The sequence below is a fragment of the Panulirus ornatus genome, chromosome 13, assembly GCF_036320965.1.
Source record: "Panulirus ornatus isolate Po-2019 chromosome 13, ASM3632096v1, whole genome shotgun sequence".
Classification (NCBI taxonomy): domain Eukaryota; kingdom Metazoa; phylum Arthropoda; class Malacostraca; order Decapoda; family Palinuridae; genus Panulirus; species Panulirus ornatus.
The window spans coordinates 60270969-60283850 of record NC_092236.1 but is presented as its reverse complement, the minus strand read 5'-3'; the positions used below and the strand labels follow the sequence as shown (position 1 = coordinate 60283850).

General features: G+C 42.9%; 1 protein-coding gene across 7 annotated transcripts in view; it reads left to right on the top strand.

Moving 5' to 3' along the window:
- The first annotated feature begins 8326 nt into the window (after positions 1-8326).
- The window catches only part of LOC139752957 (uncharacterized), a 106414-nt gene continuing 101858 nt past the window's right edge, over positions 8327-12882 (top strand). For 4 of the 7 annotated variants that reach the window (XM_071669082.1, XM_071669081.1, XM_071669079.1 and 1 more), the window contains exons 1-3: positions 8361-8532; positions 9371-9438; positions 9839-9955. In XM_071669082.1, coding sequence (XP_071525183.1) covers positions 8376-8532; positions 9371-9438; positions 9839-9955 — 342 coding nt within the window. In that variant the 5' untranslated portion in view covers positions 8361-8375. Of the gene's footprint in view, positions 8533-9370; positions 9439-9838; positions 9956-12882 lie in introns of all 7 variants that reach the window. The other 3 variants (XM_071669083.1, XM_071669080.1, XM_071669084.1) reach the window with 3 other exon arrangements.

The following is a 12882-nucleotide window of genomic DNA, read 5'->3' as shown; positions in this document are numbered from 1 at the left end:
CGGCTCCGGTGTGAGGGGCGCCCTGGTCTGGCCAGACGGTACCTGTGTGAGGGGCGCCCTGGTCTGGCCAGACGGTACCTGTGTGAGGGCCGCCCTGGTCTGGCCAGACGGTACCTGTGTGAGGGGCGCCCTGGTCTGGCCAGACGGTACCTGTGTGAGGGCCGCCCTGGTCTGGCCAGACGGTACCTGTGTGAGGGCCGCCCTGGTCTGGCCAGACGGTACCTGTGTGAGGGGCGCCCTGGTCTGGCCAGACGGTACCTGTGTGAGGGGCGCCCTGGTCTGGCCAGACGGTACCTGTGTGAGGGCCGCCCTGGTCTGGCCAGACGGTACCTGTGTGAGGGGCGCCCTGGTCTGGCCAGACGGTACCCGTGTGAGGGCCGCCCTGGTCTGGCCAGACGGTACCTGTGTGAGGGCCGCCCTGGTCTGGCCAGACGGTACCTGTGTGAGGGCCGCCCTGGTCTGGCCAGACGGCTCCGGTGTGAGGGCCGCCCTGGTCTGGCCAGACGGTACCTGTGTGAGGGCCGCCCTGGTCTGGCCAGACGGTAATTGTTGTCTGCGTCGTGAGATCGCCCCTTACCGTCAACACCACCAGCCATATTCTGTCACTTTCTGCAGCATACATAGGAAGGTGAGGGTGAGCTCTGGACACGGTACACGGGAAGGTGAGGGGTGAGCTCTGGATACGGTACACGGGAAGGTGAGGGGTGAGCTCTGGATACGGTACACGGGAAGGTGAGGGATGAGCTCTGGACACGGTACACGGGAAGGTGAGGGATGAGCTCTGGACACGGTACACGGGAAGGTGAGGGATGAGCTCTGGACACGGTACACGGGAAGGTGAGGGGTGAGCTCTGGACACGGTACACGGGAAGGTGAGGGGTGAGCTCTGGACACGGTACACGGGAAGGTGAGGGGTGAGCTCTGGACACGGTACACGGGAAGGTGAGGGGCGAGCTCTGGACACGGTACACGGGAAGGTGAGGGGCGAGCTCTGGACACGGTACACGGGAAGGTGAGGGGTGAGCTCTGGACACGGTACACGGGAAGGTGAGGGGTGAGCTCTGGACACGGTACACGGGAAGGTGAGGGGCGAGCTCTGGACACGGTACACGGGAAGGTGAGGGGTGAGCTCTGGACACGGTACACGGGAAGGTGAGGGGTGAGCTCTGGACACGGTACACGGGAAGGTGAGGGGTGAGCTCTGGACACGGTACACGGGAAGGTGAGGGGTGAGCTCTGGACACGGTACACGGGAAGGTGAGGGGTGAGCTCTGGACACGGTACACGGGAAGGTGAGGGGTGAGCTCTGGACACGGTACACGGGAAGGTGAGGGGTGAGCTCTGGACACGGCGGGAGGGAGGGAGGAGTGAGTCTTCCCCAATGGCAGGGAGGGGGGGAGTGGGGAGTGGGTTTTCCCTGCTTCGGAAAGGGGAGGAGTGGGTCTCCCCAGCGGCGGGAGGGGGGAGGAGTGGGTCTCCCCAGTGGCAGGAGGGGGAGAAGTGGATCTCCCCAGCCACATGAAGGGAAGGCAGGCTCCCCCAACAACCAGAAGAAGGATGTATCCACCCACCCCCACTCCCCACCCCCCACCCTCCTCCCGCCCAAGCCATGAGAGGAAGAAGTCCACCCCAACAACCAGAGAGGTGGGGGGTGGGGGGGGGGGGCTCGGCCATCAGCGGCCGCCCCGTGTATGACCACCCCCCCCCCCTTCCCTCCCCCTGCGGGTGAGGTAGAGAGGGGGCTGCCCCAGGGAGATGATGGGCTGGGGTGAGGTGGGTTAGTTGTCTCGCGGGGTGATAGCTTATAACATGGTGGGGTGGGGCAGTCTCTACGAATATGATATCTGTAACAGTCTGGGGTGGGGCGGGGTGGGTCGGGGCAGCTGCCCTAGGAAGGGGTTAAGTTGAAACAGGCTGAGGTGGGGCGGGGTAACTGCCTCGGGCCGGGGTGATAGGTTGTGATAGGCTGGGGAGGGGCGGCTGGCGGGGAGTTACCTGATCACTTGTATCAACACGCCCTCCTCCTCCTCCTCCTCCTCCTCCTCCCACCACACACACACACACACACACACACGCCACGCACCGTCGTACACACGGCTCGTGATTAGTAGTTGTCGTATTGGGTCACCATCACATTTGGTGATGGGGGGGGCGGGTGATGATATGATACTCTACTGTATGATGATGATGATAACCCTGGTGTACACTGGTGGTGGTGATGGTAGCAATGATGATGGTGGTAGTGGTGGTAGTGGTGATGGTAGCAATGATGATGGTAGTGGTGGTAGTGGTGGTGGTGGTGGTGGTGGTGGTAGCGATGATTGTGGTGATGGTGGTACCGATGATGATGATGATGGTGATGGTGGTAGCGATGATGGTGGTGACGGTGGTAGCGATGAGGATGGTAATGGTGGTAGTGATGGTGGTGGTGATGGTGAAAGTGCTTCATTTGCTAATGTTCCCATATGCTCTCCCGTTCTCCTCATACCATTATCCCATTACAAATATTTTCTAATTTCCCGTGAAGTTGGCCCTCACTAACTCCACACAATTCTCATCTAACCTTTTCGTCACCCTCTGCACTTTCCTCTTGACCTCCTGCCACTTCCTCTCTTACATCTTACAATCACTCACGCTTTTTTTCTTCAGGTTATATAAATACACATCTTTTTCCTCTTCCACTAACAACTTAACTTCCTCATCTCAACGGTCATTGCTTTATCTGGCAGGCATGTCTCTCTTGGTACCTCTTCCCACAAGCGTGTCACCACCTCTTTCCACTCAACCAACACAATCTACAACATTTGACCCTCGACTCCATCAAAAAATTATAAGAAATCCTGCAGCTTCCCCTCTCAACATATTTGTATCCAGAAATATTTCTTTAACACTCTTACCAGTCAGAGTGTAATTGAATAACACCCCTTACCATTAAACCACTTCCTCACGTATATTCATGTTTACTTTTCATTATAAACCAGGTATCCCCAACCACCAGTCCTTTTTCAGCACAAGACTCCACAAGCTCTTCACCACTTTCATTCACAATAAGTACTCCATGCCTCCTAAATATACCCTCAAATGCCACTTCACCCACGTAGGAGATTCAGATCACCTATCACTAACACTCGATCCCTTGCATCAAATGCTGATGCTCCAATTCGGCTTCTCCCGAAACACGCTTTCCTCACTTGTCTCGCTACCTGGTGTACAAGCATTAACAGTTACCTACCTCTCATAAACCATTTTTATTTTCACCCATGTCGGTTTGGGTCTCTCTTCATTACACCAATTATGTTTTATTATGTAGACAAAATGGGAAATTTGTACAATTACTGCCACGAAAAAACTATCCAGGTTGTATAGACCTTCACTAATATCAATGTTACAATTCTTTGTGCATCTAATAGAAGATTCAATTATATTTCTCGTGGTGAAGAAGCACAATCAATAACTGAATTAGCGTTACTCCAGCCAATACAGTGGTCATAATCTTTAACATGATTTAACAAAGCATTTATTCTTGTTCTGTTCTTATACTATATTTATGTTGCTTAAGTATAACATAGAGATCCTTACCAGTCTGCCCATAAACATATTACAATTCTTCCATGGTATTTTATAAACACAGCCCGCAGAATTTTCTGGTGGGTTTTTGATGAAGATATTCTTTATAGTATTGTTATTGCTAAAGCCTACATTCATATTAAAAAATCCAAACAACCTGGGAAGTAATATGAATTATCACAAAAAAGAACTGAAAGATTCTTGTCATCAAGGGGAGATTTGGGTTTAACTAGCTTAACTATAAAATGATTTCTTTGCCAACTTTAGGGATTTCTCAATAAAAACTTTAACCTGAATTCAATAAAATATATCTTCTCAAACTCATCATCAATAAATTCCGGACTGCAGATACGTAATGCCTTAAGGAACATCGATTGTAATGATGACACTTTAACTGTCATGTTGAGAGGAGTAATATCAAATGTATGAAAAAACTTTGGAGGGCTTTCTAAACTTAAACATGTTTCTCTCCCTATGGGTGGATCATACAATCTAAAAATGGTAACATACCATTATTTTCCACTTCCAAAGTAAAGTTGATGGAAAGTACTAAATTGTTTAGTAAAGGAAGAAATGTCTGTAAATTTTCGTTTGTTGGCCAAACACAGAGAACATCATCTATGTACCTAAACCAAGTTGTCTTAGCGGGTGAGATATTCCTTAATAATTCTGTTTAAAAAGATTCCTTGTAAAGATTACTTAATATAAGTGAGAAAGGGTTACCCATCACCATACCAAATTTCTGAGCACAATATTCTCCATTACACTGAAATACACAGCATTTTATACACTACTTTATCAATTAAATAAACACAGAATTTGAAACAGGTAAATGAGTATCATTCAAGACATCAACCAAATATTCTAAGAAGTTATCAACAAGAACTTTTGTGAACAAGGCTGACACATCAAAACTTACTAGTTTGAAATCAAAATCAACATTGATATCATTAAGCTTGTTAACTAAATCTACATTGTTGATGGTGTTAGAATTTGATATCTTACTCACTAGTGGGCTGAAAAAGAAACTAAGCTTTTTGATAATTCATATGTGATGAAACCAACTGAACTCTCAATGGGTCTTGCTGGAAAGTTTGGCGTATGTGTTTTGATAAGTTCATACATATATAGTAATGAAGGAGACAATGGTGAAAACCTTTTGATGACAGAACGCTAACCTTTCAACAACAACTTCAGTTCTTTATTAGAGAATTAACTGCTTTTACTGGATTTCTACCGAGTTTAAAGTATGTTGTATCATCACATAAAAGACCATTGATTTTTGATAAATCATCAACTTTGTTCATAACCGCATTTGTGTTAGCCTAATCTGATTTTGTAATATGTATATCGTTACCTTTCATTGATAAATCCCTTAAGTTGGCAAAGAAATCATTTCATAGAGTTAAACCCAAACTTCCCCTTGATACCAAGAACTTTTAGTTCTCTCTTTTAGGGATAATTTTACTTTACTTCCCAGGTTACTTGAATTCTTTAATGTAAATGCAGCCATCAGCGATAACAATATTATAAAGAATATCTTCAAAAACTCACCAGAAACTTGTGCGGGCTGTTTACACAATACCATGTGAACATTTTAATATGCTCTATATTAGGCAGACTGGTAAGGATCTTTATGTTAGACTTAAGCAACACAAATATAGCATAAAAACAGGACAAGAATCCTTTAATCATATTGAAAACTATGACCATTGCATTGACTGGAGTAATGCTAATTCATATTTAACTGTAGCTCCTTTACCGCGAGAAATATAATTGATTCTTCTTTCATTAGATACACAAAGAATTGCAATATTAATATTAGTGAAGGTCTTATCAAACTGGATAGCTTTGTCGTACGCAGAATTTGTAAACGGCTTCCTTTCTTGTCCACATAATAAAAACAATTTATGACAGGCATGATGCCAGACCGGAACGTCACTTTCCGGTAACGTCTGTTTACCAGTGGCGTCTTAGCTACGTCTCTTCCTTGTATATCGCTTGACTGTTCTACGTCTTCTATCTCCTTCTTGTACCAGTGGCGTCTTAGCTACGTCTCTTCCTTGTATATCGCTTGACTGTTCTACGTCTTCTATCTCCTTGTACCAGTGGCGTCTTAGCTACGTCTCTTCCTTGTATATCGCTTGACTGTTCTACGTCTTCTATCTCCTTCTTGTACCAGTGGCGTCTTAGCTACTTCTCTTCCTTGTATATCGCTTTACTATTCTACGTCTTCTATCTCCTTCTTGTACCAGTGGCGTCTTAGCTACGTCTCTTCCTTGTATATCGCTTGACTGTTCTACGTCTTCTATCTCCTTCTTGTACCAGTGGCGTCTTAGCTACGTCTCTTCCGTGTATATCGCTTGGCTGTTCTACGTCTTCTATCTCCTTGTACCAGTGGCGTCTTAGCTACGTCTCTTCCTTGTATATCGCTTGACTGTTCTACGTCTTCTATCTCCTTCTTGTACCAGTGGCGTCTTAGCTACGTCTCTTCCTTGTATATCGCTTGATTGTTCTACGTCTTCTATCTCCTTGTACCAGTGGCGTCTTAGCTACGTCTCTTCCTTGTATATCGCTTGACTGTTCTACGTCTTCTATCTCCTTCTTGTACCAGTGGCGTCTTAGCTACGTCTCTTCCTTGTATATCGCTTGACTGTTCTACGTCTTCTATCTCCTTCTTGTATCTCCCTTGACCATGTGGTCATTACACAAGTGTTTCATTTTCCTCGTGATTATCAGCATATACGAGCATATGTGTGTGTGTGTGTGTGTGTGTGTGTGTGTGGGTGTGTGTAACTCACACAGAGAAGACATTAAAGACTTACTGAAAGCATCGTAGGTAATAACATACAACAACAATAGAAAGTGTAGTGGAAACAGAACTGCCATTAATAGCAAAGAAGCTGCAGATGTGATGAGAGTGGCGCAAAGTTTTTGTTGCACATTAGCAGTAACTAATAATCTGTCAAAGTTAGGCTTTTCAATATTTCGTTCTCTTCTTTATTTCATGATACGTTTTCTATTATATCTGAAGAGCTAGAATAACTTTAACTGAAATAATTTCCGTCTGCATTCGAAATTTTCCTCATAAAACTCTAACTACCAGCATTATTTTCAAATTTGATAGATATATCGTTTGAAAAATCTTCTGGTATGGTGATTCCATGGCTAAATCGGAGCGAAATCTATAGTAAAACGAATTGGTTGTAATAAGTCTGTCGTCAGCGAAAGATTATAAAGTTGCAAAATGTAGTTTGTATTAGGAGGAGGAAAGTAAGGTGCTCGAGAGAGAAAAGTGTACGGAAGGAGTGGAGGTGATCGGTAAATATTTAAGGGGGTGTAGCAGGGGGTCAAGAAGAAGAGGCAGGGGCTGAATAAAAAGACAATGAAGTGATGGGGAGAGATAGTATCGGCCAATTTCCAGAACTTGAAAGCGTTTTGGAAATAAATAAATAGTGTTTGGAGGACATGAGAACAAATGGGAGTATCAGCGAGAGGACAGATGGGAAAAGAAATGGTTACGGGCAAAGAAAAATTAAAGAGTGGGTAGTTGATGGACTATGGGTGGATGGATGTTGGGTGTTTGGGACGTGGAGGTACATACATGGAGTGAGAGAGTCGTGGCTTTTGGTTCGGTGAAAAGATAGTTGGAGAAAGCCTCATATGAGATGAAGTGTGGCAAAATGTAACAGACTTGTTGAGTGGTTAGTGTAGATTCTCATTGTATTATTGTTCTAGGAGAGGTTGGCAGGACTATTGGAATGCCTGTCCAGTGGCATTATGTGAAAATGAGACAAAACTGAATGCTCGAATTACAAAGGTATGAGATTTTTTTAAAGTAAACATGGTAAGTTGTACGGGTGAGTGGTAACTTTGAGGGTTGTGTCTAGCAGAGAACATCAGACTGGGAAGAAGCAATATGGCTTTAAGGAGAGTGGTCGTGGCAGGACACCCAACGCCTGACGGGAGCATTGGGGAAAGGAGGTCCACTTGACAGGAAGACGGCAACTTGCAATAATCTCCATAAAATGTTTCTTACAAATATCATATCATTTGCTCAATTGCTGTACTATCTTAAAATTTCATCTTCCTTTCCTTGGGTCCCCAGAACCTTGAACCCGTGGAGTTTGTCCAGGTGTCCCAGTTGGTGGGACTGGGTAAAAAAAATTACTTATTGTTCGTCCTCACAGTTAAACAGAGAAGAGTAAGTTTTGTGTCCTAAAAGTTTGAAAAAGAAAAGTAAGTTTCGTATCCTAACAGTAAATAAAGAAAGGCTCCCTTAATCTCATCCAATTTGTGCATTCCATCTTCTCTTACAACGAGTAATTGAGATGATATAGTACAAATCTTTTTACATTTCGAATCTTGGGTGATAAAACCTTTTATTTCACTTGGTAATTGTTGATAAGCACATAAATATATTCCTGTATTTGGAGAGTAGCAACAAAAGCAAGAATGATTCGAATTGAATTTATATTTGTGCATTACGCTACAGTTTTTAATGCATAGTACATCATATACAGATATACAAAAAAAATTACTTTTAGTGGTATCCAAAACGGTATATAAAAGTTTGTTTCGCAGAGGTGTGCCTGGCAGGGCGATGCAGTGATACCACATCATGCTTTGGTTGCAAATAAAATATCATTATATTTCATTACGCAGAAGGATTACAGAGAAGATTAAAATTATACTATAACGTATAGATATAATTTCATATCTGACGGATAGATAAAAGACTGAAATATAGAGGGTGGTTTCCCTTTTTTCTTTTTATTCTTTTATTTGTGGTAGTTGGCAGCATTGAGATGCTGTTGATGTTTAAGTGTAAGAAAAGATCAAAACATTGGTGGAAGGATGTCGACGCCTGGCTTTCTCAGGCACCTTATACTAACTTATACATTTTGCACGTCTTGGTGAGTACTGCATGTACGTCACACTGCCGTATACACACTGCACTTATTGGTGAGGAAATTTCTTTTGCGTTATGTACCTTAAAAGAATAACTGTTAACTGTTCATGAATGTGTATAACCTGCTCCTTCCTTAGTAAATAACTCCCTAGGAAATACATTTAGAAGCAGTACCAAATCTTTAACGGACAGACATGATATCACAACTGCTCATGCTAGTCTGTCTTACCCAGCAACTAACTCTTAACTTCATGCTTTGGCCTTTCGTAGAAGGGGCCATTACAACACAGAATAAGATTGAGATTGATGCTGTATGAGAGCATAGAGAGTGGTTGTTAGCATCACAGATTTAGCTGTATGACTTACAGATAGTATCCTGATTTTTCTAATGATTTGATATGTGAAATTGCTTGCTTCATGTTTTTTTGGTTTGCTGGATTTTTACCATATCAGTTGTTATTATTATTATTATTATTATTATTATTATTATTATTGTTTTTATTGTTATTATTATTATGTAACCAGACCTCTTTTATCGAGGCTTCTGCATTTTTAAGACTATGTTCCACACAGGAACAGGGTAAGGTGGTTTCCTTTTGGGCAGGGTCTTCAATGATGACATCTTAATTTCCATCCATTGTGGATGGGTATATTATCATTTTAATTATTGAAAGGTTGCAGTTTTATCTCATATTTTGTTAAGGACTAGTAGTGAGGTGTTATGCCAATAGGTGGCATTTATACTAGTGTGGAGATACAGTAGCTGAGAATTTTTTTTTGTAAATGGCTTTTGATGTGAGACCAATGCATTGCAGAGATACAGTATGAATAGTATTAACAATTTCATGGAAACATTGCTATTTGAGTTTTGAACAGGGAACTATATTTCAGGAAAGCAAAAGGCCCATAGCCCGAGAGGAAGCACCGGGTTCCTTTGGGGAAGCAGGGTTCCTTGGCAGGTAACAAAAATGATGCACATTACTCCACAGACATTATGTATGTGTGATTGATGAATGAAGTTAACACACTTTAATTTATGAGTAACATGGTCAGTGAAGTGGTTACTGTACTGTTGACAAAACGTAACCTATGTTTATCTTTAAAAGCATACTGATAACTTTACCATAATGTTATTGAAATGTTGCTTATTTGAGTTATGCATAGAGAACTGTACTTCTTGACAAAAACAGGCCCATATCTAGGGAGGAAACAGTGTTCCTTGGCAGGAAGCAGAGGTGGTGAACACTGCTCCACCAAACTGTATTTTATCTGGTAAAATAACTTATTTTTTTGATCTTGCAAAAGTCAAATTGTGATGGAAATTGGTATCCTAAAAGAGTCTGTGATAAACATTTTCAGGTTTTGGTTGTTGACCTGGCACCAGTGGGACCACCAGCAGATGATGTAACAATATGTTTACCAACCTTGCTTACTCATGTGGTTGAGGATATTGTTGAATTTTTCACCATATTACAGGTAAGATATGGTCATTATTTCATGAGTATTTCATCTATTACTGCATTAAGCAGTGAGTTCTGCTGGGTGACACTTGCCACCCCTGTGAATAATCATGGATATTGGCCCATAACATCCTGTACATAAACATTTCAACTGACATAATTTGCTTATAGTTATAGATGGCTCAATTATGTTGTATCTGGGTTTTATCACTTGATTGCTAAGCATCTCTTTCTCTCTGTCACTTCAGCATTTTTGGACTTTTGAAAAGCTGAGGTTCTCTTATACTAGATATATAACAAATGAAGCATACTTTGCCCAAAAATCTTGGGTCGACAATTACTTGAGATTGCGGTTGCTCATGTATGCATGTTATTGTGAAACAGTGAGCAAACGAGGAAGGAATACAAATTGATACAATCCAAACTTCTGATCTAACCTGTTCATAAACAGAAACTATTTCATATGTTTGATTATTTTATTGATTAACAGTATGAAAATCCCTGCTAGACAAGGCAGCGAGTTTTGATGGTATTGCAGTGGAATTTATATAAAAAAAAGGGGGTGACTGTGTTGTTGACTGGTTGATGAGGATATTCAGTGTATGTATGGCTCATGGTGAAGTGCCTGAGGATTGGCGGAATGCATGCATAGTGCCATTGTACAAAGGCAAAGGGGATAAAGATGAGTGTTCAAATTACAGAGGTATAAGTTTGTTTAGTATTCCTGGGAAATTATATGGGAGGGTATTGATTGTGAGGGTGAAGGCATGAATAGAACATCACATTGGGAAAGAGCATTGTGGTTTCATAAGTAGTAGAGGATGTGTGGATCAGGTGTTTGACTTGAAGAATGTATGTGAGAAATACTTAGAAAAACAAATGGATTTGCATGTAGCATTTATGGATCTGGAGAAGGCATATGACAGAGTTGATAGAGATGCTCTGTGGAAGGTATTAAGAGTATATGGCGTGAAAGGGAATTTGCTGGAAGCAGTGAAAAGTTTTTATCAAGGATGTAAGGCATGTGTATGAGTAGGAAGAGAGGAGAGTGATTGGCTCTCAGTGAATGTCAGATTGCGGCAGGGGTGCATGATGTCTCCATGGTTGTTTCATTTGTTTATGGATGGGTTTGTTAGGTAGGTGAATGGAAGAGTTTTGGAAAGAGGGGCAAGCATGCTGTCTGTTGTGGATGAGAGGGCTTAGGAAGTGAGTCAGTTGTTGTTCACTTATGATACAGTGCTGGTGGCTGATTCGGGTGAGAAACTGCAGAAGCTGGTGACTGAGTTTGGTAAAGTGTGTGAAAGAAGAAAGCTGAGAGTAAATGTGAATAAGAGCAAGGTTATTAGGTACATTAAGGCTGAGGGTTGAGTCAATTGGGAGGTAAGATTGAATGGAGAAAAACTGGAGAAAGTGAAGTGTTTTAGATATCTGGGAGTGGATTTGGCAGCGGCTGGAACCATGGAGGCGGAAGTGAGTCACAGTTTGGGAGAGGGGGGCGAAAGTTCTGGGAGCAATGAAAAATATTTGGAAGGCGAGAACATTATCTCAGAAAGCAAAAATGGGTATGTTTTAAGGAATAGTTGTTCCAACAATGTTATAGGGTTGCAAGGCGTGGGCTATGGATAGGGGTTGTGCGGAGGAGGGTGGATGTGTTTGAAATGAGATGTTTGAGGACAATATGTGTTGCGAGGTGGTTTGATGGAGTAAGTAATGAAAGGGTAAGAGAGATGTGTGGTTATAAAAACAGTGTGGTTGAGATAGCAGAAGAGGGTGTATTGAAATGGTTTGATCACATGGAGAGAATGAGCGAGGAAAAATTGACAGAGAATATATGTGTCAGAGGTGGAGGGACGAGGAGAAGTGGGGGACTAAATTGGAGGTGGAAAGATGAAGTGAAAAAGACTTTGAGTGATTGGGGCCTAAACATACAGAAGGGTGAAAGGCTTGCAAGGAATAGAGTTATTGGAACAATGTGATATACCGGGGTCGACGTGCTGTCAATGGATTGAACCAGAGTATGTGAAGCGTCTGGGGTAAACCATGGAAAGTTCTGCAGGGCCTGGATGTGGAAAGGGAGCTGTGGTTTTGGTGCATTATACATGACAGCACTGAAACCACAGCTCCCTTTCCACATCCAGGCCCCACAAACTTTCCATGGTTTACCCAGATGGTTCACATGCCCTGATTCAATCCATTGACAACACGTCAACCCCGGTATGCCACATCGTTCTAATTCACTCTATTCCTTGCATGCCTTTCACCCTCCTGTATGTTCAGGCTTGATCGCTCAAAATCTTCTTCACTCCATCCTTCCATCTCAAATTTGGTCTCCCACTTCTCCTCGTTCCCTATACCTCTGACACACATATCCTCTTTGTCAATTTTTCCTCACTCATTCTCTCCATGTGACCAAACCATTTTAATACACCCTTCTCTGCTCTCTCAGCCACACTTTTTATTATCACACATCTTTCATTACTTAATCAAACCACCTCACACCACATATTGTCCTCAAACATTTCATTTCAAACAGATCCACCCTCCTCCACACAACAACATGTCATGTCTAATGCACCGAAACCACAGCTCCCTTTCCTCATCCAGGCCCCACAAAACTTTCCATGGTTTACCCCAGATGCTGAACATGCCCTTGTTCAATCCATTGACAACACGTCCATCCCAGTATACCACATTGTTTCAATTCACTCTATTTATTGCATGACTTTCACCCTCCTAAATGTTCAGGCCCCGATCACTCAGAATTCTGTCACTCCATCCTTCCACCTCTAATTTGGTCTGCCTCTTCTCCTTGTTCCCTCCACCTTTGACACATATATCCTTTTTGTCAAGCCTTCCTCACTCTTTCTCTCCATGTGACCAAACCATTTCAACACACCCTCTTCTACTCTATCAACCACAATTATGGATCTGGAGAAGGCATAT